Raw genomic sequence first — 24,170 nt, 5'->3', positions numbered from 1 at the left:
CCTTGTTCCAAGAGTCCATTTGTAAATAGAATTAACACAAAATACAACATACTCCATAATAAGAAGGGTAAGTTTTATTTATTTTTAGGGCTCATCCTATTTATATTTACTTAACAATAATAAGTACAAGAACAAACAGTATATCTCTTGTCAGTGCCACGACACGCAGCAACAAAATTGGGACCAACACTTTTCTTGCATACTTTTAAACATGCAATTGGATCTTTTTTATCACATGGAGTATTCAAATCACGCGAGCATGTTTTTCTCTCAGCAGCCAAACAACCTGCGGTCAACGAATAAATTAAAACTAATATTTTCAAAAATCATAACGAGATATCTATGTAATATAACGATATAATAAAATAAGATTTCTATTATGAACTAAAAGAGTATAAGAATGTCGATTTGATTATTAGCAGTGGCAAAAAAAACATGTGTATTAAGTACATGAATGCACATTACATCCACCAATTTATAATATACGCAGTAGTAAAATTATTAATTATAATTAATTTAAAAATTGAATATGTATATACAACCTTGGATACATCAATATATACGTGCTTTAAAAAGTACTCCATCGGTCTACGAATATGTGTCCCGTTTTTCCATTTTAATCCGCCCGCGAATAGGAGTCTCAGTTCATAATTACTATAAATGGTAAAGAGGTCCCACATTCCACTAACTCAATCCACTCACATTTTATTTAAAACTAATACATACAAGTGAGACTCATATTTGACAAACTTTCTTCCACTCATTTTTCTTAATATTTCTTAAAATTCGTACAGGAAAAAAATAAGACTCCTATTCGTGGATGAGAGTAAATAATAGTACTTGTACCTGTAATAAGAGTGAAGCAAATGATAAGCGCGAAGAAAGATGCTACGAGCTTTGTCATTTTTTATGTTGAAATCAATCTCAGAGATAGTAAAATATTATGGCTTCATGTATATATATAATAAACCATTAATTGATCATTACCGTATAAAACACTCCGTATTTTCTTCATTTCTTGGCATTCATGAAGAACATTTATTTAAATATTCCTATATCTGTAAACGTATTCATAAGTTTTTATTCTCAATTTTATTCATCTTATTTGAAAAGATTTCTTTACAATCGTTATTTAATTAATTTGAACAAGCCAACGAAGCCGTACTCGGTTAAAGAAAAATGCCACGAGCTTTGTCATTTATTTACCTCTATTTACAAGGAGTAGTTTATAAGAACAATTGTGAAACACCATTCCATCATTATGCCCCAATACTTATCATGGGGTATAAATTGCACAAAATCTTGTCTACTAATTGTGTGCACAAGGTGGCATCATCACAAGGAATTGTGACACCTAGCAAATAAAGCCACAAGATTAGATACCTAAGTACGAGGTGAAAAAGATGTCACACCTTCCAACATGAAAGTAAAGACTTTAGAATAAATTGTTAAAATGACAACCCCAAAATCAGGAACTACTACAAAAGAAGAGGCTAAGATTAGCTTAACCAAATTAAGTAGCAGAAACACTTGTTTTACAGGAAGTATCTCTAATAAAATTGAAAGGAGAAACATCATTAATTATAAACAAAAAAGATGCCTAGCAAAGATGGTTACACTTTTACATCCTAGACCTGAAAAAAGAAAAGATTAAGGACTGACCCCCTTAAACAAAAATGATGAAATGGATGCTCTTTTGCTGCCAATTCACCCCCAAAACTATACTTCTAAAAGGAAAATTTAAGTTAGCCATAATCACAGTTTACCAGTTTTCTAGCAAACTTCTTCTGTCGCGCAGCAAGTCACGACATCCATTGGAGGAACGAGGATGCCGGCTGCTCCTTGGCCTGAGTGAAGTGAAACTCTATCTGCAGCCGGTGATGGAGAGGTGTCGACAAGGACAAACCTTTCCTCATATCTTCCTGCAATTCCCTGATCGGGATCGCTGCCAAGAAACTCTTTATGTATTCTTTGCACGACTCTTTACCTTGACAAACGACCTCTTCTTCCTGTCCTTGCTCGTACATCGCTACTGCTTCCGTGTCAACTGTCACTAGGGTACCTTCTTCAGAGTTGATTGGTTGTGCATTCACATCAGGTTTTTCTTCTGATGATTGACTAGTACCTGGCAGTTTACAGATGGTAGTGTTCGCGTCGAATTTCAGTATGTATGCCTGGTTACACCCCTCATGCAGCCGCTCCCCTAATGTGTCAATGATGTAGTAAGCATCGCTGTCAACCTTGAGGATGAAGAAGTGATCATTCCAGCTGACAATGAAAATAGGGGAGTCGCCATTGCTCTCCAAAGAGGCAGTGATTTCATCCCAAATACTATCAAATGACATAGCACCGTGCAGAAAATCGAAATTCCCCTCCTCAGGGTGGAAGAACCCAATGAATGACTTCTCATGAACTAAACAAAGACGACGGATTTGAGCTTCGATGACTGTCTCCAGATCAAAGTGCTTATCAGGGAACCGCTCCCTATAAGTTTCCTTCTCACAGAGGTTTCTCCATTCCAACGAGCCATCTCTGATTAGAGAGTCAAACTGCGACTTGATCGGCATGAGGTTGTTACTGTTGTGCAACCAATCAGCAATGACAGCAACTAGTGCTGTGCACGCGCTTTCTCCTGCAGCCCTTTCGCTTCTTTGATCTATCGAAGCAAAGAACACCTCAGTTTGGATCTTCAAATGACCATCCCGGCTTGTTATTTCTTTTTGCTCCCATGTGCCAACAGCGAAACTGTCATCGCCAAACTCAGAAACTGATGTCCGATTTGTATTCGACTCTTCATCAGTTCTATACCACTGCAAAAAATGGATAGGCTTGTTACTTGTGCTGAAAATTTTGTATTATTCTGCACAAGAGTGTCAAAGACAGATTGTGTCTTTTAAAGCCAACTATGGTTGGTGTTGCAGTTATAAGGTGCTGTATAACAAGTTTTTCAATTCGAAAGCCGCATATTATCATGTCATCACAAGATATTCAACAACTAATCATAATTGCAATTTATTAAAACAGGAAGATCACAGAAGAGATCCTATAATCATTTTTTGTTATACATAATAAAGTGAAGAAATATTGCTTTTGTTAAGGTGAAAACGAAAGTAAAAGAATTCTTACCCCTAAAGAGGCTCCTTCATCAGAACTGAGCTGCCTGCGGTCAAAGTCTATATCATCACCACCATCTTCTGCATAAGACTTCTTAAGTAACGGCTCTCCTTTAGATTTAGGAGATCTGAAACTAAGTTTCCTCTTTCTCCACGGCAAAATACTACGTTTAGAGTTCTGAAATGACGTTTGCTCAGAGTTATTTGATGAAAGATCCTCTACATTAGAGCAGCCAACATCTGATTTACGTCTGTTGCTGTAGTAAACCCAACCCTCACCCTCATTATTGATTCTAGCACTAGAATAAAACGAAGAACCTGCATAGTTGGCAACAGCCAATGTACCATAGCTAAATGATTTCCTAACAGAAGTATCCTCCTTTACTTCGTTAGATTCTCCTTCCACATATTCATCAAGTGAATCTGAATCCAAAGAGTAAGCATATTCACCCTCCTCACTCTTTGCAGAGCTCATTTCCTGACTACCCCCTTCCTCTCGGCAGGCCTTCTTAGCCCTATGAGTTGAAACGTAGTCTGTGAATATTTTTACCTTCCTCAGACTAGCTTTAAGAGCAGAAACCTCGTCTTTTTCCGTAGCACAAGTTTCTCCGGATGGTGAAGGAGACGGAAGAGACTTTACGGGGCTTTGCACCACAGCCGCTGCTTCCTGCACGTCTAAAAGCTCCAGCAAGCTGAAAGATAACTGCAAGACAGGTAAAAGATTTATCGTCACTAATCAGTGCAACGAACAAAAGATTAATCAAGAGACGATATACACATCTTTATGGTCATAATATAATTAGCACAGTAACTTACACAGAGCATTGGATGACTCTCAACCAGAATGCCAGAAACAGTTAAAGGAAGCTTCACTTCAACGTTCTCCTCAGTCTTGGAAGCATAGTCAGCAAGGTTCAAGGACGCTGAACCCACAATTGATATTTTGTTTTTCATCCCTTGACTCAGGCCCTGATACACAACAAAAGTCATAAATTATGCTTCTCTATAACAATCAGCAAAGCCAAAAATATCCAAGGATTACTAGAAAATTGTAAAACTTAACTTTGACCAACAATGAAAATTACGACTTTAATTGTTGAAAAGGGCAAAATGAAATTGAAAACTCTATTCTGTGGTGTTGGTAAGTAGTCTATATTTAGTAAAAATTCGTTGATTTAAGACTGAAAATCCAAATAGCATTTTATCTTCAATGACTTGAAAGATTCAGGCTACCCGATTTTAACCAACATTGTGTTGATTGATAATGATAAGACTTTAAACAGAAAACAGCCCACTTGAATCAACAACCAAAAACAGGATAATGCATACAGAGTGTAGATCCCACCAAAAGAGGTAACAGTTCATAATCACTTAGAAAAACACCACAGAAAATTGAGTTAATAATGCCAGAACCAGGATTTGTAGTCTAAAATTCTAAATAAATCCATCCAGTCCAACAGTAGGAAATCCAATATCTCAACTAATTATAATCCACAGTTAAAGTTACTTGTGCCAAGCCCCTTACACCATACATACATAAGTCTGTTTGACTTGCAAAAATATCATCTAAGTTTTGAATACCTTCCAACTAGACTTGCAAAAACTGAATCAGTCAAGGTAAAACTAACAAATCCCTACAATAATAAACTTAGATAGCCTAACAAAAATCATATATTGTCAAATCAGTACCAAATCCCCCTCTCTACCTAATTTATCACAAGCTGAAAGCATAAGGGCAAGTCACTAAACCAAATTATCATCAAAACAAGTCTTAAAAATATTCAAGAAGACAAAATCGGAAACCTAAAATCTTGAATTGAAGAACAAAATAGGGGGAAAGAAGACGAATCAACTCACGTGCAAAACATTGAAGCTGATTTCCCAAGGATTAAACACATTCTCCTTATGCCCAGTGAGGGTGCAAACGGTGTGGAACTCTTCATCCCACTCCACCAAAACGGCGCCGTTGGGGCCATCGACCCTCTTCACCATCTCCTCCCTAGTACAGTTCCTCCTCACACTCCTCCTGAAGGAGCCCAGCGAAATCTTGTGCCCCTTCCACCTGATCTCCACCGCGAGATCACCATTATTATCCTCATGCGCCAAATCCCCGCACTCGAGGCTCTTCACGCTGAGCCTCACGCGGAATTTCCTCGAAATAAGAGGCGGCCATGGTCTCCAGCTCATTAACTTCACCACCATCGCTCAAAAAAAAGGGATTGGGTCAAAATTGGGAGAAAAGGCTATGAATTTATGGATTAAGGGAAGGATTCAAGTTGAAGAAGAAAGTAGATGGGTTGTTTTATTTCATACGGCAATTGCAAATGCAGATGAACAAAATAAAGCCTTGGTTTTTTCCAAATTGAGGATTTCTCTCTAAATAAGGTTTAAAAGTGTCTGGGAGAGAGGAAAGGAATATGCCGTTATTTCGCTGGCTTTCAAAGTTAACAGCAGCGTTGGGTAAAGACTAGAGAGAGAATATGAAGTTCGTGTGGGACTCTGTGAGTAGCGATAGTATTTTGGTCAGAGAGAAAAGGAGAGAGACGGCGTGAAAATCTGGAAGTTGACTTTGTTGCTAACTTGGGTCAACGAAAATCTGGATTCTGAAGCATGATTCGTTGGTTTGTTGAGAGTTTGGGTAATCCATCCTCGATTTTAGGGCTACTACTTCTCTCCAAATCTATAATTCCTTCATACTAATCAATTAATCATCTTTTAATTATGTAATTTCTGAACTAAACAATCTGATTATGTATATCTTGTGTATTATAGTTTGTGCTTAAAGGAAGAGCAAGATGAGTCAAATTGAGAGGGCTAATAATGAAAACAATTAATTTGGGGACTAAATCATGAATACGTGCCATTATCATATCAAATTACGTGCAATATTTCTTTAGTAAAACAAGAAGCGTAGATTATACAAAAACATTGCAATTAGATGGTAGGAGGATGTATTATTTGGGGATCAACAATGAACATAATGTGTACGGTATTATCGCCAAATAGTTTTACGTAATTTGTGTTCTGTTATCAAGACCTCATCAAATTCGTGTTTTTGTAGGTTAGTAAAAAATTTGGTATATTAGACTCTTTATTAAAAAATTAGTTGTAGTATCCAAATTTGCTAATTCAATGAGAACCATCAGCAGTTGTTGGTGCAAAAAGAATATATACGCCCAAAAAAAAGATATGAATTTGATTTTTAGCTTGAAGGTTATTGTAGAGATCAAACAAAGGCTGATCAGTGATCAAAACTCACACTGGTAATTTTAATGTTAAGGTTTCACTAGATGCACTAGAATATGTATATCTACAATAATTGTCACTATTCTTTGTGATGGTGTTTCCACATGTTGCATACCTTCATAATTTTTCAGATCATCTATGACCACGAGTGAAAAGTGTCAAATTTGAGAATGGGGCGTGACAATAATGGGTCCATATTTATTTATTTTCACATCAATATGGCATGGTCTAATTGAATGTTTAAATTAGGGGCGGGTATACCGTACCGACCGTGCCATACCGCATACTGTACCGGAAATTACGGTATGTCAAAATTTCATACCGATACCGTACCGAATTTTCGGTATACCGGAAATTCGGTATGATAATTTTTGATACCGTTACCATACCGTAATAATGGTATGCAGTATGGTAACAGTATACCGAAAAAAACCTATTGTATCCAAAATATTTATAAATGTAATATATATATTACATTTAAATTTTTTAAAATTTTATATAATATATATCCAAAATATTACATTTAAATTTTTTAAAATTTTAGAGAATTCTATTTTTTAATTTTTTTTAATATATATATATATATAAAATAATATATCGGTATACCGGTATATTGCGGTATACCGAATTTTCGATATATACCGAAGATTCGGTATAGAAAAATTGATATTGTTACCGTACCGAAACACTGCGGTACGATATCATACCGCACCGGAAACTGCGATATACCGAAAATCGATATTTTCGGTATTTTTCCGGTACGATAAGTCCGGTATTTCAGTATAATTTCCCACCTCTAGTTTAAATCACTCACATGTTAACGTTTTTTTAATGATGAGATACTCCCGGGCCCCTACTTGAAATGAAAGGTTAATTAAAAATTTATTTAATTTTTGTGGCAGTCACTATCAATTAAATAAGTACAAAACACCTTTATTTTATGGTGATTAGGAAATTTAAATCTGACTAATTTTTTGAGGTATATCGCTCCGATAGGGGATCAGTGGATTTTGCCGTTAGGCTATCCACAATGGCGCCTAGCGCACCGCCTAGCCGAGCGCTGGCGCTAGGCGGTCGCTAGGCGAACCATTGCAGCTTCCGAAAACCGCCGAGCGGTTTTTCGGAATTAAAAATCGCTTAGCGCTAGGCGGTCGATGGGCACTGGGCGATCCGCTCGGCGCCATTGCAGCGTCGGGATCGCCCAGCGCATCGCCCAGCGGTTTTTTTGTTTTTTTTTTTAAATTTTCGAGACAGTATATATACGCGATTTGCACTTCATTTTCATTCGCACCACTTGTATTAACGAGTACTCTCTCTATCTTAATTTCTATACAAGATCAACACCGAGAAATGAGTAACGCCGGAGATGGTAGTGGAGGTAGTGGGGGGGACGCTGAGGAGTACGAACGTCGAATGGCCGAAGCGTTTGAGGCATATACCAACCGCGGGATAAACCAATGGATGCAAAGAGCCTTGCAGCCGGCGGTACCTCGACCTCGGCCAGTTGTCCATCGCCGACAAGCGATTGATCGTGATCACGTAGCTGTACATCAGCGCCTATACGAAGACTACTTCGTAGAGGAGCCGCGGTTCAACGCCAACATTTTCAGGCGACGTTTTAGGATGAGCAGAGCCATGTTTATGCGTATTGTTAACGCCTTGGAGCAGCGATATCTGTATTTCCGCTTCAGGCACGATGCTGCTGGCAAACCCGGCCACACACCAATTCAAAAGTGTACTGCGGCAATCCGGCAGTTGGCTTACGGAGGCGCGACAGACATGTGGGACGAGTACCTCCACATCGGTGAGACGACTTCCCTGGAATGTTTGAAGTATTTCTGTCAAGCCGTGATTGAAGTATTCGGTGATCAGTATCTCCGAAAGCCTACCCGCGAAGATTGCCGGGATCTGCTGAGGATGCATGGGGAGCAGCATGGGTTCCCGGGAATGTTAGGCAGCATAGATTGTATGCATTGGGAGTGGAGGAACTGTCCCGCTGCCTGGAAGGGGTTCTACACGACCGGCTACAAGGGAAAGAATCCCACGATGATCCTCGAGGCCGTAGCTGATTACCGGCTGTGGATTTGGCATGCGTATTTTGGGATAGCTGGTTCGAACAACGACCTAAACGTCCTCAACTCGTCGCCCCTATTCAACGAGCAGTGCCAGGGCGTCGGTCCGGCCATCAGTTTTGTCGCCAACGGCAACCGGCATGATATGGGCTACTACTTGGCGGATGGGATATACCCTAGGTGGCCCGTCTTTGTGAAGACGATCCGATGCCCAGGAGATGAGAAGAAGGCCTACTTTGCGGCACGGCAGGAGTCCGCGCGCAAGGACGTGGAGCGCGCATTTGGTGTGCTCCAGGCTCGATGGGCGGCGGTTAGGGGTCCAACGCGTTTGTGGCACGTCGACTGCATTGCTGATATAATGTACGCATGTATTATCATGCACAACATGATTGTCGAAGATGAAGGTGTACAACTGACGGATTGGGCCAACGACGATAATGAAGCCGGTCCAAGCCACGGCGTGGCCGTCCCCAACGCACGGAGTGGGGGTACCTCACGATGAAGCCGGCCTCCTCCAAGCACATGCCGACATGCGCCAAACGGAAGCTCATATTCGACTCCAAAAGGATTTAATTGAAGAGTTATGGGCGCGGAGGACTGCTCGGAGTTAGTTTTTTTATTTATGTAATTTTGTAAAATGTACTTTTTTTTAATGTAATTTTTATTATTAATGTACTTTTTAAAAATTTTAGTACTTTTTAAATTTATTGTACTTTTTTAATTTATTGTACTTTTTTTAAAATTAAAATAGTATTATTAATGTTTCCCGTATATGTCTCGTAAATTAAATTCCGTATATTGTGTTATTAGTGATGTGGCTATTGATGTGGCTGGGCTATTTATGATATGGCTAGGCTATGGCTGGGCTATTTCTGATGTGGCAGGAGGATTTTTAGTATTTATGATGTGACAGAAGGAGTTTGTGGCTGGGCTATGGCCGGGCTATTGCTGGGCTATCACCACTGTCGATAACCTTAACTTTGGCAGTCACATTTATTGTGTGATTATTTTAAGTACTCTTCGAAGTCAAGTTGATGGACAGAAAACTTATGAACAGACAAATATGAACAGACAGAATAAAATATGAAAGGGTTTCTGTCATTATCTTTATAAGTACGTAATTTTATTAGGGACAATCAATAAAGAAATCACGAGCTTATACTCAATAAGTCTCCATCATACAATACTCTCGAATAGCTTTACAAACCAGGCATAAATCAAGAAATGATAAAATACTAAACTCATAATTTATTGCGGTAAGATTAATATCGTAAAATCATATATTATCAATCTAAATTAATACTAATATTATAGTTTTCCTTTGTAGAATCATATCAACCCTATTCATATAATGTAAATTTCTGAGAAACAGGTAGAGCGTTAAATGAGGAAGCAAATGATAACTCAAAATATTTAATTATTAGCTAGCAAGTTGCTAGTTTTGATTACCATGCCTTAGCATGAATATTGTGACTGGAAAGCTGGACAATTGACTTTAACATGAAAAATATTTTCTCAACTCTCTTTCTATGGATATACGAAATATATATTGCTTGAAATGGTGGAAAGTGGGGATGATTAAAACATGTGGTAGAGGGTGATGACTGAAAATTTCTGCCGTTGAGAGAAAACGACATTTGGGGCTTAGCAATAATGAAAGGTTTCTTTACAGCCTAGCCGCTCTAGTTTAGAAGCTTCAGATGTGAACATGTAACTTCGTCACTAATTTTGTACTAGTAAGTGTTTTTATTGTCCAAGATTTAATGCAAAGAATACAATACTATTTGGTCATATTATGTCTGGACATAAGACATCGCTAACGCAATCGTTAATGGGATCATTTTGCGTGGATTAATGGTGTGGCCCTATCTCGACCCTTTGCGGGAGGCGAGTGCTGGCCAGACCCAGTACAAGACTGGTCAAATGGTTGGAGGCTAGTTATGGATAATGGTGCGGTGCATCAAGCAGCTGCGTTACATGTCGTCTAGATCACATTGCTCGACAGGCGGGGTGGTTAGGGGGCATTTTTCGTTTTATTTAATCTCAAATTTGATTAATCATACTTTTTTCATTTTGGGCAAGTGAATCACACTTTATTTAATTATTACACTCCCATTCTATTATACACCAAATTTTACTAATTTTTTTAAAACTATTTTCATTCATTTTTTATATGTGCCTTGAAAATCAAAGTGAGATTTTAAATCATGAATATAAGAGTATATTAATTAGAGAATAAAAGTAAAAAAAATGAGAAATATAAAAATCAAATTAAGATACTCCATGTGTCCTATGTTACTTGAATTTTTCTATTTCGCCCCGTCTGAAACTATTTGCACTCTTTATATTTTAAATAAGAATTAGAGTATTTAATTAATATATTAGAGTTAATTAAGTGCGATTAACATATGACGGATTAAGTATGATTTAGCGTATGAGTTGTAAGGGCATCCACAATGGGGCGTCCTATAGTCCGCCCTATAGGGCGCCCTATGCTCCGCCACATCAGCATTTCATCCTCCTACCCTTCCACCTGCAGTGGGATGCCCTATAGGCCGCCCTATAGTCCGCCATAAGCATTTTATTTATTTTAATATTTAAAACACTACAAAAATTGGAAAAAAAAACTTCATTTCATTAAAATTCAAACATTACACTATGAAATAAAAAGACTACAAATTCTCAACGGCGGTTATGGTCCCAATCTTCTTCAATCATGTCGTTTATGAGCTGAGCTTGGTCTTGTTGGTTGCGTATTGAGGTATGTCTAGATAGAACCTCATTGAAGCCCATCGGTAATACTCGAACGTGGGGCGTGGCCGTCGTGCTGGAGCTAGATTCACCTTCATCATCGCCCCAATCGGTGACTCTTTCACCTTCGGGTTCGACTATCATGTTATGCAAGATGATGCACGCATACATGGCATCGGCGATGACGTCCTTGTACCAGAACCGCATCGGACCCTTCACTATTGCCCACCGCGCTTGGAGCACACCAAATGCCCGCTCCACATCCTTTCGCGCAACCTCCTGCTTTTGCGCGAATAAAACTCTCTTCTCACCCATTGGGCAGCTGATCGTCTTAAAAAAAACAGGCCACCTCGGGTATATGCCATCGGCCAAGTAGTACCCAATATGATATTGGCGTCCGTTAGCAGTGAAGTCGATGGCCTGGCCGTTGCCATTGCATTGCTCGGTGAAGAGGTTGGATGAGTTGAGGACGTTGATGTCGTTGTTCGACCCCGCTACACCGAAGTAAGCATGCCAGATCCAGAGCCGATGGTCTGCGACGGCTTCGAGGATCATCATCGGGTGGCTGCCCTTGTATCCACTGGTAAATTGGCCTCTCCACGCCGTCGGACAATTCTTCCACTCCCAGTGCATACAATCAATGCTCCCTAGCATTCCAGGAAGTCGTGCACCGTCTCGTGCATCTTCATCAGGGCCTGGCAATCCTTAGCAGTCGACTTTCGAAAATAGGTGTTGCTATAAGCCTCCACAACTCCCCTATAAAAATTCTTCAGGCACTCGCGGCCAGTTTTCTCCCCGACGTGAAGGTACTCGTCGAACATGTCCGCCGTGGTGCCGTAGGCCAACTGCCGGAGCGCAACCGTGCACTTCTGCAATGGCGTAAGCCCGGGTCTGCCGATGTCATCTTCCCGATACTGGAAGTATTCATCACGTGCCTCCAACGTTTGGACAATGCTGAGAAAAAGATCTCGCCGCATTCTAAAACAGCGGTGAAAAACCATCGGGCCCCACCGTGGTTGCTCGTCAAAATAGTCTGCGAACAGACGTTGGGGAGCTACGTCGTGCTCGCGGCGGACAAACGTACGTCATCGAATCGGACGTGGGATCTGCACCGCCTGGGCCTGCTCCGTCGCTTCGCGCTCCATTTCGGCCAAGCATTCCGCAGTAGCCTCATGAACGCAATCGAATAAGGCCCGAGTCAAGGCTCGAGTAATGCCCTCCGAGGTATTCCAGTCGTCGTTGGGTCTCATTTTTTTTGTGAGAAAGATTGGGAGTGAAATATTGGTGTGTGGGGAAAGTGAGAGATGTGAGAGAATCATTGGTGTGGGAAATGGAAGAGAAATGGAGGTTTAAATAGATAAAAATTTTGATTTTTTTTTTAAAAAAAGGAAAATGCGTTGCATCCTCCGCGTGATCTGCAGTAGGGCGGACAATACCACGGACGATGCGTGTTCCGACGCCATCGTCCGCGGACGATGTATAGGGCGCGGACGATGCATCGAGCATCGTACGCATGGCTACAGTGGCGGATGGATGCTCTAAGGTATTTGCGACATGATTTAAAGTATGAAAGAAATGTGAATGTGTGAGCCCTAACTGCGGTATTGATGATCTAAAACTTTTATCTCTATTATTTCGAAGATGGTTCACTCAAATGTAACATAACATTATTTTATCAATTAAATTATAAAATATACTCTTATTTGTTATCATGAAATTTCTACACAACGTGCATTTGACGTTTATCCCCAGTCTTAGGAACCGGAAAAAACCTTTTTATTTGTTTTTTGTCTATTAATTGCTCCCATCCAACCATAAAATTGACAAGAAAAGAAAGTGACCACGCATGGAAAATGTTGAATTCACATTGGATTTTGATTTTTATTGATTAATTTGGGATGCGTTTGAATTATGTGGAAACCACAATTAATACACTATTACGTCTACAGAAAATAATCTTATTGGTGGACGACACGGATTTAATGAAATTGATAAAGTGCAAGACAGAGAGTGAAAAATAAAAAGCAAGTAATAAATTAAGAGTAACTTTATAATTTTAATTTGTGAGACTAATTTTGGTGAACGGATGAAGTAAGTACTACAAATATGGACTATATAAAATGTGATCTCATAAAAACTATGTTCAAACTACCCTGTCTTTCATAAAGATGCATCAATTCATATTTAAAAAAGAGAATATAAAACCTGAGTCATCCATCCCATGATATAACTATAAATAAATGTAGCCGAACTTGGAGTGGTTGGGTTTTAATGGTCGTAGATATATGTCCACATCAAAATAAATGACATGCAAGTGATGTTATGTGTGGGTTGTATATATATATGCGTGAGTTTATGTGTGTGGTGCTGATCCAAAAAACCGCCCAATGCAGATCCTCTACTCGATTTGGGGCAATAATCATCTGGCAACATGCGGTAAAATACAAAATAAATCCAGTTTACTCAATTTTCAATTCCTACATATGTCCTTACTCAAACTAGGATTAAGGAAATGATGGAGACCCAGATAAGAATGATGCAACAATGAGCTGGATTCCATTGACCAAATTTACATCCACAAACCAAACATTTCAACTACTCATTGTCCAATTGATATGAGATATCACAAGCAAGTGTATATTCTATGAATGCACGAATCAGACAACATTGATATGCTATGTGAGTGACTATATTTCCACGCTCAATTGTCTGCAAACCACAAGGCTCGACGACTCGTTTACCACGCACGATGAAAGGGAGTGATGTGTGACACTGATGAGCTTAAAATGGCATTGTTTTGCCACTCCTATCTGTTGATAACACACTATGACAAAGTCACAACAAGTTTACAACTTTTCATTTTGATCATTGGTCAATTTTTAATCAATCAGGTTTTTAATCAATCAGGTTTTAAGACGAAGGCAACAAACATCTGGGTTGCTCTTCTGTCTGTGGAAAGGATAGCCAATGACAAATCCTTGCAACGACAGTCCTTAGATCTGCATACATGAATACACGAACAATCAGAAAAATTAGTACTACTTGTCATTGTATAAAAATAATGATAAGATGATGGCACATTGTATCAAAGATTTGAGCTTCCAAATAAAGTTATGAACAGCAAAATCTGCTGTATACTGAAGGCAAACACTCCAAATATTAGTGTTTTGTAAACGTTTAGCATATCAATTGATCTATCCCAATCACGAATCTAAAAATGATCAGCAGTAGTGCAAAGCAATACTTAATGCCACATCATATAATTTTGCAAAACACATTAAAACTCTTTATTTGGGGGAAAATGATGAAACAAACAAACTGTAATGTTATTAGCGTCAGAAACAGAGAGGACGACCTACTTATCACCGACATCCAAACGGCCTCTTTTGACCTCACTTGACTTTAACAAGTCTTGATACAGTTTCAACGGTAAAATTTCTTGTATTATTTCATGATCCATATTCATTAAAGTCGGAAATTTTTACATTACGATGCAAGTTTTCATCACTGTTCAATTATGGGAATTTTTTTGGTTTTTCAGTAACAAAAATTCACCGTTTTGGGAAAAAGTAAAGATGAAAGGAAATATAGATAGGATTACACTGTTTTAGCCGGATTATGGTGTTGTGATAGTGGTTGGTTAAGGCTGAGACCTGAGTGAAGTTGTGGAGCGCACCCTAGTCGGCAATGTTTCGCGTGCTTGTTAGCCAATTTTATTCCCAAATCCAATTGACTTATTAATTCTTCCAAAAAATCAATATAGTGTCAACGAGATTGATGTTGTGTTGACATTGTATTGACATTGTGTTTGACATCAAAATCTTAAAATTTTAAACTGTGTTGACATTGTGTTGATACTGTGTTAAGGAGTTTGGAGTTTGTACAACATATAATATATAGAGTATGCAATTTATCATGACCTATTCTCCATAACTACAAATTTAGTATCTAAATTAAGTAGTATTTCATCCAACCCATTGAAGATGATCTACTTTATCTTTTAGTTTATCTTAATCAAGATGATTCACTACTAAAAATTAAAACACCTTTTATTTCTATTTTATTTTCGATTTCCTACTTTACTCTCTTCATTAAACACACAAATTAAAGCTCTATAAAATCTCGTACCGCATAAGGAAGGGGTCATCTTCCTTGGGACAGAGGAGTACTAATATCAAATCCGTTCTTTACTTTTAAAAAATATTTTTAAGTGGATCTAACATTTACTTTACTAGTATATTGTTACTTCATTGCTCAAGATTATTGTTGGACACTAAAGGGAGATTTTACACTTTTTTATTGAGGAAACTACAAATTTAATTCATGAATTATGCAATAATATGAAACGCGATTGTATAAAAATATCTCCACACGAGTATGATTTTTGATGTAATATCATTGAAAAACTTTTTCACTATTTTTTTTATTGTTTTGCTATTTTGATAATACTTTGTATTCCAAGGGGATAATATTGTACTTTTATTTTGACCAATCTCTTTACATTTACATACATATCTATTTTGAAAAATGATTTTTGACTTAATAATTTTATTATTAAAATAGAAATATCTACAGTAAAAGTTTCTACAATTATAGTAGAATAATTATGTAGATATAGAATTCTATATATAAAGAGTTTATATAATAAAATATTTAGATTTTAATATAAAAAATTTAGATATATAGAATATAAAATAAAATACTGGCAAATTCTAGAATACACGAGGCTTGCCTATATATATGGATGTATTTTGTAGAAGTTAAAAAGTGAAGTGCTTCTTAATTTCCCGAATCATCAAATCTTCATAAGTTCTTTTATATACTTACCTTATTTTTGTTAGAATCGTATGCATAGTAAAAAGATTTTGACTGAGAAATTTAATTTTGTGAAATTAAATGATATAGTGTCGATTTACGTTTGGAATAGATGGTCGTAATATATTCATTTTCTCAAATCCGATTTCGATAAGTGAGAAATAATGAATTTAAGTTGGGCAAAACTGCGAGATAATTAAATGAACTATGAGAGTAGCTATGCGATTAATAAAGAGAGTTAATTATCTAACATTAGAAGTGACAATTTTATTAAACTAGTATTTAATAAGGAGAGTTATTACATGTAATAATTATAGTAGACTAAGATAGGCTGTAGAGCCCACACGTTTACCGCCGCCGCGAGCCATGTGCCTTGTGTCCGTGGACTTGGATCTTGGTCTTTGGGCTCAGTGCATTGGGCTTGACCCGAGGCTAGTCTAATTCTTTTAGACCACCAACGCTTCCATGTCAGAGAGCTAAGTGAGATGACACCTGGTCAGTATGACGAAACCAACGTGACGCATAGTGTGGCTAGTCTAATTCTTAGATCACCAAGGCTTCTATGTGAAGACTTGGATCTTGGTCCTTGGGCATGGTCGTTGGGCTTGACCCGAGGCTAGTATAATTCATTTAGACCACCAACGCTTCCATGTCAGCGAGCCAAGTGGGATGACACCTCGTTAGTATGATGCAGTGAAACCAACGTGGTTGACACGTGATGAAGTCCACGCCCTGAGCAAACCTTGACGCGCAACGTGGCAAGTCTAATTATTTTAGACCACCAACGCTTCCATGTCAGCGAGCCAAGTGGGATGACACCTCGTCAGTATGACGCAGTGAAACCAACGTAGCTGACATGTGATGAAGTTCACGTTATGAGCAAACCTAGACGTGCAGCGTGTCCCAATACGTCCGTCCAGGATCAGCCTCTCTAGCTCCTGTAATGCCTTGTAACGCCTTGCGGTTACAACCTCGCAATGTTGACAGCCATCAAGTTCTACCCTCGCCTCCATCCAGTTCACCGGATCTGCTGATAGCGATGCTGCTTCATCAGAGTGAAAACCGTTTTATTTTTGGAGATGATACGCTAATCTGAGAGCACTATCGGGGCGTATCTCGTCTTGCGGACTGTGGTCTCTTCGACTCGGCTTACACTGTTTTACGGTTTATCGATTCAATCTCCTCATTGTAATTTCATTTCAGTTTCTTTTTTCTGTATTCCTTCTTTCGAGTTGTATTACACCCAGTTATCTCTTGTAATCCAGAAACCAATAATTTTCCCTTTAATACTGATACACTCTGATTTTTCACTGTTTTAAGGCCATTATTGGTCCGTTTTGAGTGTTAAAGTTGCATTACATGTCCATTATTTGCATATTTTATCCATTTTGATATTTTGACATGTTTTGTGAGAAATATGCAAAATAGAGCTGAAAATGGGCATAAAAAGGTCAAATTATGAAAGCTGGAGAAGAAGCGCAACCCAACGGCCCGCTGGACCCTTTTCAGCGGTCGCTAAAAGCTGCACATAGAGGTCAGGCCCGTTCCAACCGCCCGTTGGGAATTCCACACACAACAGCCTCAGTTCAAACTCATTTTGCTAGCGATTCTGAAGTCCAATTAGGGCGTTCTAAACAACATTCTCTTCGTCTTCGAAAGAGTTTCGCGTTGTTACCTAGATCATCTCAATCGGAGTTATGTGAATAAAGTTATAGTCATTCTATGAACGTCGTGCATTGCAGTAAAATGCTGGCGGGAATTTTTAGGGGGAAATTCAAGGAAGGAAAGAAGATATTATCTTGTGAAACCAATTCTTTTCCTTAACCTATGAAGCACGAAATTTACTTTCTCCAAACCTTTTTCAAGCCTATAAATACCCCATAACCTAATTCATATTGGTCACCAATCTTAGAGCCTTCATTTCATCTTATACCTTACACATAAATTCCTCCATCTTCTACAAGGAACATAGAATTCAAGGGAGATCAACCAAAAGCAAAATTAATTCTTCCGGATTTTATCTAATTTTTGCTAAATTGAACATGTCTTATTTTGCTTATATTTATTTGGATTATCTATCCATGGATAGCTAAATTTATGAAATCACTGGGGATGAAGTAATTGACTCTATGTAGCTCTTTTTATATGTTTAATGTTCAAAATCCATTTTACTTTAATTATTCCTTGGTTTATATTTAACGGGTTGGTTGTTACTTTGATTATTGTTAATCTCTGATCGGTGATGACTTTGATTGTTTTTTTGTGTGTGTCAATAGACTCAATACAATATTTGTGACATGAGTGTTGATATATGATAAGAATAACTCCTAGTCGAGCTTGAGCGGGATGAACATAGAACTAAATAATTAGAGTTGCTAATGAGTTGATGAAATCACTATCCTATGATTCGTTGTCTCATCTGCCTTCTCAAACCAAGTTAACTGCAAACTGGAAAACTATTTCACTGTTTTCATTTAATTGCTTTCTTACTTTCTTTTATTTACTATTTTTCTTAGTTTAATCAAATTCCAAATGTGCGTTCAAATGGTATATGAGGCTGAGTATGTGGTAAACAGTCTCTAAATTTATTCCATGTGTTCAACCTCGGTACTGACCTTTAGCTATACTAGATTTAACCTCGTATACTTGTATGTATTTTTAGTGCTAATAAAAAGTAATAAAAAGTAAAAAAATACTTCTTCCAAAACTATATTTATCATCTTATAAATTTCACATTTTAACTAACGTCCACTAATGTAATAGCGGATGTAGGTAAATCAATTAATGACAAAAATAAAATCCTAAAACTATGAAAAATAATAATCCAAAAATTGTTACATAGTCTATATCATAATCCAAAGCTTTCAACATCCATGCCACGACATGTAATTTTAGATCTTTTCAGTTAAACTCACAAAAATACTCTTAAAAAAGCTCTGTAATCTGATTCTTTGTGTTTGAAGCAACACAGAAAGTAATCAGAATTCTACCCGAAAGCAATCTCCAACTCTCTTCCTACATCATAATTTTCAATTCATTGTCTTCTACCTCTTCATAACCCCTAATCAGCAATCTCACTTATGCTGCCTGTTTCATCTTCGAACACAATCCAATTGTCTCTAATCAAGCCTCCACATGTGTTGGTCACAATAGATTTTAAAGCTATATTGTAATTCCAGGCCATGGCCTTTCAGTATTGAATATTGCCTTTCAGTATTCATTGCCTTTTTTTTTTACCATTTTATTTAATGTTGTTATCAATCTATCTCAATACTCAAATTGAATATTCTAGAATTTGCAATTTCTTACTACTACGTTTTTTTTGGATTTAACGTAATGATCAACAAGTTGCTTGAGAATATTCCGAAATTAGATCAAACTTGTGAATTATTTTCTAACTTATATCTAACTTAAGAATCAATGCAGTTTTCAGTATATGCATTCGAGTCCATTAGAATGACATCAACTCATGCTGATGTATGTGCTACAAAATAAAATCAATCCAAATTTATATTACTCAAGTGTAATTAGGTTTCAGTATGGCTTAGAGATAAGCGTGACCATTTGTTCGGGTCCGATTTCAGAATGGCTTCGAGGAATGTTATTAGTTCGGGTCCGGTTTAGTGTGACTAGTAAAACACCAACCTAAAACCCTCAAGAACTTCTAAACACACCACCATGATACTCAATTATTCATTATTCACCATCAAGTTAGTCCCACAATATTGAAGAAACACACAGTCATGAATTTATGCAGAGAGGGACATTTAGTGAAAAATATAAATAAATATTATAATAACTGATTTTTATATATGTGAGGAATTGGAGGGGGCATTTGATAATACACAATGAAGAAGATAGATGCTCATGTTAAAACTAACCACAATGAAGTTAGATAATCGTATGTTAGTTTGCTCCTGTGCAATTTGCAAATAATTGTTCTGCTTTAAGCTGATCATTGTAGCCTATAAAAACAATTCTTTTGTTTTGCTTGATTTCTATACGACTCTGTACCATTGATTTTTGTGTGTACTTATTTATTTTAGTTGTAGAATCATCAAGAAAAAAACTAAAAGAATTATTTTTTCATAAGCTTTTAGGCCTGCTTTCGCCCGAAACTTGAAGGGCAAATAGAGCTGGAAATTTGTGACCCGAATACCCCAATAACCCGAATGGGTTTGAAAATGAATGACATACCCGGTTGCAATGATAGATCCAAGATTATAGCTCGCGGAGTCGGACACACAGAATAATTAACAATATAAATAATATTTTAAAATAATTAGTATTTAGATAATTAGGTATTTATTTGACAAATGCATTAGAATTTATGTAACCCTATATTTTATTAGGAATAAAAATACTCATATCTTTAAAGTATAAGGAACACGTCACACAACTTCATAGTATGATTTAGTTGTCGAGCATGTTGTTGGATTTTTAATACTTAACGTGTGACATATGTATTTTTTTTATTATGCTTTTGTTAATCCTTTTCACACATTATATTTCGTCACAACTTTATCCGATAAATACAGTCACCCACACATTATCAGTTTGTGTAATTAATATTTTCACATTTCTTAAAGCATATGAGTATAATATATTGAGTTATGCAATTTAGTGAATTTATTTGTTGACTTACTATAATATTACACTCCACTAAAAGACTTAGTCCATAAAATATAATACTTGAGGAATAACTAAATGACATGTCTCAATAGAAACAAAAAAAACTTAAACTGCTACAAATATAGGGAGTAAGTAATATCAAATTGATATTCAATATCTTGTAGTGTATGTTTTGATGAACTATGTGATAGACTGAATTTTGTGACATCAAAATTTGAAAATGGCAAAATAATAATAAAATGATCATAAATTCAAACGGATATTAAAACTAAAAATACCTATTTAGTGATTATGCAAATTTTCTAATCAGTCATACAACATTGTATTAACTAAAAGTCTAAAGCCCAATTCTAAAGGCCCAATTCATTTTGAAGGCCCAACTCTCAAAACACTACACATTAATCAGAAACTTGTCGCATCTTCTTCTCCACATTACTCTTCGGCTGGGTTATACGTACAGGTTCTGCTCTTTTTTTTTTCAAATTCCTCATCGATCTCTCTTCTCAAATTTTAATTCACAGTAATGGTTTAGCTGTATTTCTCTCCCCCCCTCTATTTCTCTCATTTCTCGGTTTTTATCACTTATCCATTTCGCTTTAAAATGTTGCAATGTGTTCGATGAAATGCTATTTGTCCATTTTACTGGAAAATGATACTACTCGCGGATAGGTTATCCATTGTGGAATGCTTGTTACTTTCTTCGTTTATAGTTGAAATTGATTTCGTGTTCTGATAGTTCTTAGTTAACTGCTTTTGATTCTGATTTAGGGTTTTATTGACATTTGTTGTAACCTTTATTTTGTAGGTAATTTGATATTTCTAGTGTAGGAAGTCTTGATTGTAGAGAGTCTGTTTACCTAGATTATGGCGGGTTGGCAGCGGCATCTGCAGTCGCTAGTTCGTCAGGTTGCAAAGAGATATGAATGCAGCCGCGGTGCTTCATTCAGCACTTTCAGCCAAGCAAAGGATTCACGTGTGTCTGGTAATAGGCATCCACACCTATTGATGAGTTCAATTGCAGCGTGATAATAGCGATTAATTTAACAAAAATAATCTTCCAAGTTCTCCATTAAGTTTATTAAATTTCTTCATATCTAACCTTCTCAGGTGCACTTCCCTCCTTGACTAGCCTCCGGAACTCATTGTTTCCAACTATCTCAACATCACCGTCTCTATATACCCAGAAATTGGTAACCTTACAATGCCTGCTTTTTTATTCTAAAAGTTTCTGTAAGAGAATTCTACATTTTTCTACTATTAGTTTAACAAGTTTCCGTGTTTATTAGAGAATTGATAACATTTTTAAGAACACTTTCATTTTACTTTAATGAATCTTATAAATCAAGTAGTGATATTACTCCATTTGTTTTCCGGTATCTTTTAACATAGTCACTTTTTTTGGATGGGATGGGAATGGGGTGACATGTATATTGTTGAATTATCTTATAGTATGAATTAGTGCTACGTAATAAGTATCTTTTATTAAAATGGTAAAGACCATACATTTAACAGTTTTGGAGGGGATTTGGACTTTCATCCCACTCATAACTGTGATGAACTGATGATATATCCCTCGAAATCCTGAAGTGAATGGGTCCTAAATTGATTATTAATGTAACTGTATTTACTATGTTCCTTGGTTCGTATTCTTCAAATGGCTAGTTAGCAATCCACCACTCTATACTTACTTTATCCTTATTGGTAACTTGACTTCCTTTTAACAGGGATTCAGTAGTTCAAGGAGCTTGCTCGCTGCCGAAGGAACTCCTACATCTTCACCCTTAATACCAGCTTTACCATCAAGTACTGGAACTGGAAATACTGAAACTCAAAGGGCCATTTCTAAAGCAGAAAAGGTTCAAGCAGTTTTGAAGGGAATAAAGATGGTAAAGCCTCCTCCACCTGTTTCCGAGCAATTGCAAACCTAGATCATAGAAATTCTGGACCGTATTGTTTTGGATTTTAAATTATTTGAGTAATTTCCTGGACTTTGTTTACATCTAGAGTAGTAGTATCAGTATGAAATGGTTATTTGTTTATCTAAATTGGTAAATAAATTAGCTATTACACTTTGGTGTGATTTTCATTTTCAGAGGCGTTAATAAGTTTTGCCTTTAATTAGTGTTTGAAAATTTAGTATTGAGTCATGTAGAGGCTAGGTATTTTGTCATTCCACAGTTCTTATATGTGAACTGAAGATTTCGATTCTAATTTGATTATTTGAACACGGATTCTTGCACTATATTATACTGCCTTGCAGTTTAATTACTTGATTTAGTCTTGGGAATTCAGGTGTTAACAGTCCTTTATAACTTCCACGCCATAGATTAAAGTGTCAACTGCTTGGAACTAAAGCTAACTAATATAACTGTTTTATTGACAAATAGCGAGCATCGGGCTATGTTAACTTACAGCATTCTTGCTAACTGGATGTCTTTTTTTTTAATAAATAATGTTGTTTGTAATTTTTTTTTTCATATGGACCTAGCCATAAGTGGGAATCTAGGAATTGTAGACAAGCAACCTGTATCGGTATTGACTGATGGTTCTGTTTTTAAATGCAATTTTATGGATCTTTACCTTTCACGTCTTAACATGCTGCTGGCTTTCAGAGTCCTAAGAAGTTAAATTTGGTGGCTGCATTGGTCCGTGGAATGCGTGTTGAAGACGCACTGTTGCAGTTGCAAGTGACAGTGAAGAGAGCGGCCAAAACTGTATACCAGGTTATACATTCAGTTCGCGCCAATGCAACACACAATCACGGACTCGATGCTGACCGCCTTCTTGTTGGTAATGTTCATGTTTTCTGTTGTTTCAAGTTCTTCACTCCATCGCACTGCTTCATATTTGCTCGTTATGCAGCGGAGGCATTTGTTGGAAAGGGTACCCATCTGAAGAGGGTATCATACCATGCCAAGGGTAGATCAGGCATAAGAGAGAGAGCAAGGTGTCGGCTGACCGTGGTGGTAAGGGAGATAACTGCAGACGAGGAGGCGGAGATAGCTAAGTTGAAGGTGCACAACTTCCGCAAGCTTACTAAAAGAGAGAAGCGCCTCGTTCCTCATACACTCATCGAGACCACCCCCGTTTGGGATCGCAAGAACAGATCCAGAAGCCAAGAATCAGCTGCATTCAATTAGTTCACAAGTCAAACTGCTCCGAAATCAAGTTGATCATCTGCTTTCTGCTGCTGCATTTTCTGACAGGTGGTGGCTAATGAAACTTTAACTTTGTTTAAAGGTTTATCAACAAATGGTTGTATTTCAAAACAGGTTGTGGCTAATAATGTCATACTAGACCCAGCAAATGGTTGAATTTTTTGGATGAGGTGAGATGCTTGTATTTAATGTGCTTTCAAATATGAAATGAGTGAGCTGTCCAATTCTGCCACAACTATTTCAACTGTTTTTTCTTAATAATTTACAAACCCACTTTTTGTATTCCCCTAACGTGCTTCACCTACTTTTGCTATATATTGAATACTTCATAGGCATATGGAAGAAATTGTCTACAACAAAACAAAGTAAAACTAAAAAGTATA

General features: G+C 37.2%; 2 protein-coding genes across 4 annotated transcripts; one reads left to right on the top strand and one right to left on the bottom strand.

Annotated features, from left to right (window-relative positions):
- Positions 1–1,471: 1,471 nt before the first annotated feature.
- Positions 1,472–5,783, bottom strand: LOC121763561. Its single transcript, XM_042159603.1, has 4 exons — positions 4,971–5,783; positions 3,930–4,082; positions 3,127–3,816; positions 1,472–2,810 (listed from the first exon to the last, which is right to left on the bottom strand). Exons 1-4 carry the CDS (start codon positions 5,313–5,315, stop codon positions 1,803–1,805), a joined length of 2,196 nt encoding a protein of 731 aa, XP_042015537.1. The 5' UTR covers positions 5,316–5,783; the 3' UTR covers positions 1,472–1,802.
- Positions 5,784–21,054: 15,271 nt separating this feature from the next.
- On the top strand, positions 21,055–24,072 carry LOC121766006 (50S ribosomal protein L22, chloroplastic-like). Of its 3 annotated transcripts, none has more exons than XM_042162331.1 (6): positions 21,055–21,089; positions 21,435–21,611; positions 21,737–21,819; positions 22,354–22,515; positions 23,242–23,419; positions 23,492–24,072. In XM_042162331.1, exons 2-6 carry the CDS (start codon positions 21,494–21,496, stop codon positions 23,767–23,769), a joined length of 819 nt encoding a protein of 272 aa, XP_042018265.1. In that variant the 5' UTR covers positions 21,055–21,089; positions 21,435–21,493; the 3' UTR covers positions 23,770–24,072. The 3 variants fall into 3 exon arrangements, with proteins under 3 accessions (XP_042018265.1, XP_042018268.1, XP_042018267.1); XM_042162334.1 differs by lacking the exon at positions 21,055–21,089 and adding an exon at positions 21,111–21,149; XM_042162333.1 differs by lacking the exon at positions 21,055–21,089 and adding an exon at positions 21,160–21,298.
- Positions 24,073–24,170: the final 98 nt, after the last annotated feature.

The sequence above is a fragment of the Salvia splendens genome, chromosome 14, assembly GCF_004379255.2.
Source record: "Salvia splendens isolate huo1 chromosome 14, SspV2, whole genome shotgun sequence".
Taxonomy (NCBI): domain Eukaryota; kingdom Viridiplantae; phylum Streptophyta; class Magnoliopsida; order Lamiales; family Lamiaceae; genus Salvia; species Salvia splendens.
The sequence above is the reverse complement of the archived record's forward strand: the minus strand, read 5'-3'. Positions and strand labels throughout refer to the sequence as shown.

Excerpts from the sequence above, each read along its gene's own strand:
- LOC121763561 (XM_042159603.1), bottom strand. The coding sequence starts at position 5,315 with ATGGTGGTGAAGTTAATGAGCTGGAGACCATGGCCGCCTCTTATTTCG. Across the intron at positions 3,817-3,929 it reads AGAGTCATCCAATGCTCTGT|TTATCTTTCAGCTTGCTGGA; the intron begins GTAAGTTACTGT and ends CCTGTCTTGCAG. Across the intron at positions 2,811-3,126 it reads ATGAAGGAGCCTCTTTAGGG|TGGTATAGAACTGATGAAGA; the intron begins GTAAGAATTCTT and ends CATTTTTTGCAG.
- LOC121766006 (XM_042162331.1), top strand. The coding sequence starts at position 21,494 with ATGGCGGGTTGGCAGCGGCATCTGCAGTCGCTAGTTCGTCAGGTTGCA. Across the intron at positions 21,612-21,736 it reads AAAGGATTCACGTGTGTCTG|GTGCACTTCCCTCCTTGACT; the intron begins GTAATAGGCATC and ends TAACCTTCTCAG. Across the intron at positions 22,516-23,241 it reads TTTTGAAGGGAATAAAGATG|AGTCCTAAGAAGTTAAATTT; the intron begins GTAAAGCCTCCT and ends GCTGGCTTTCAG.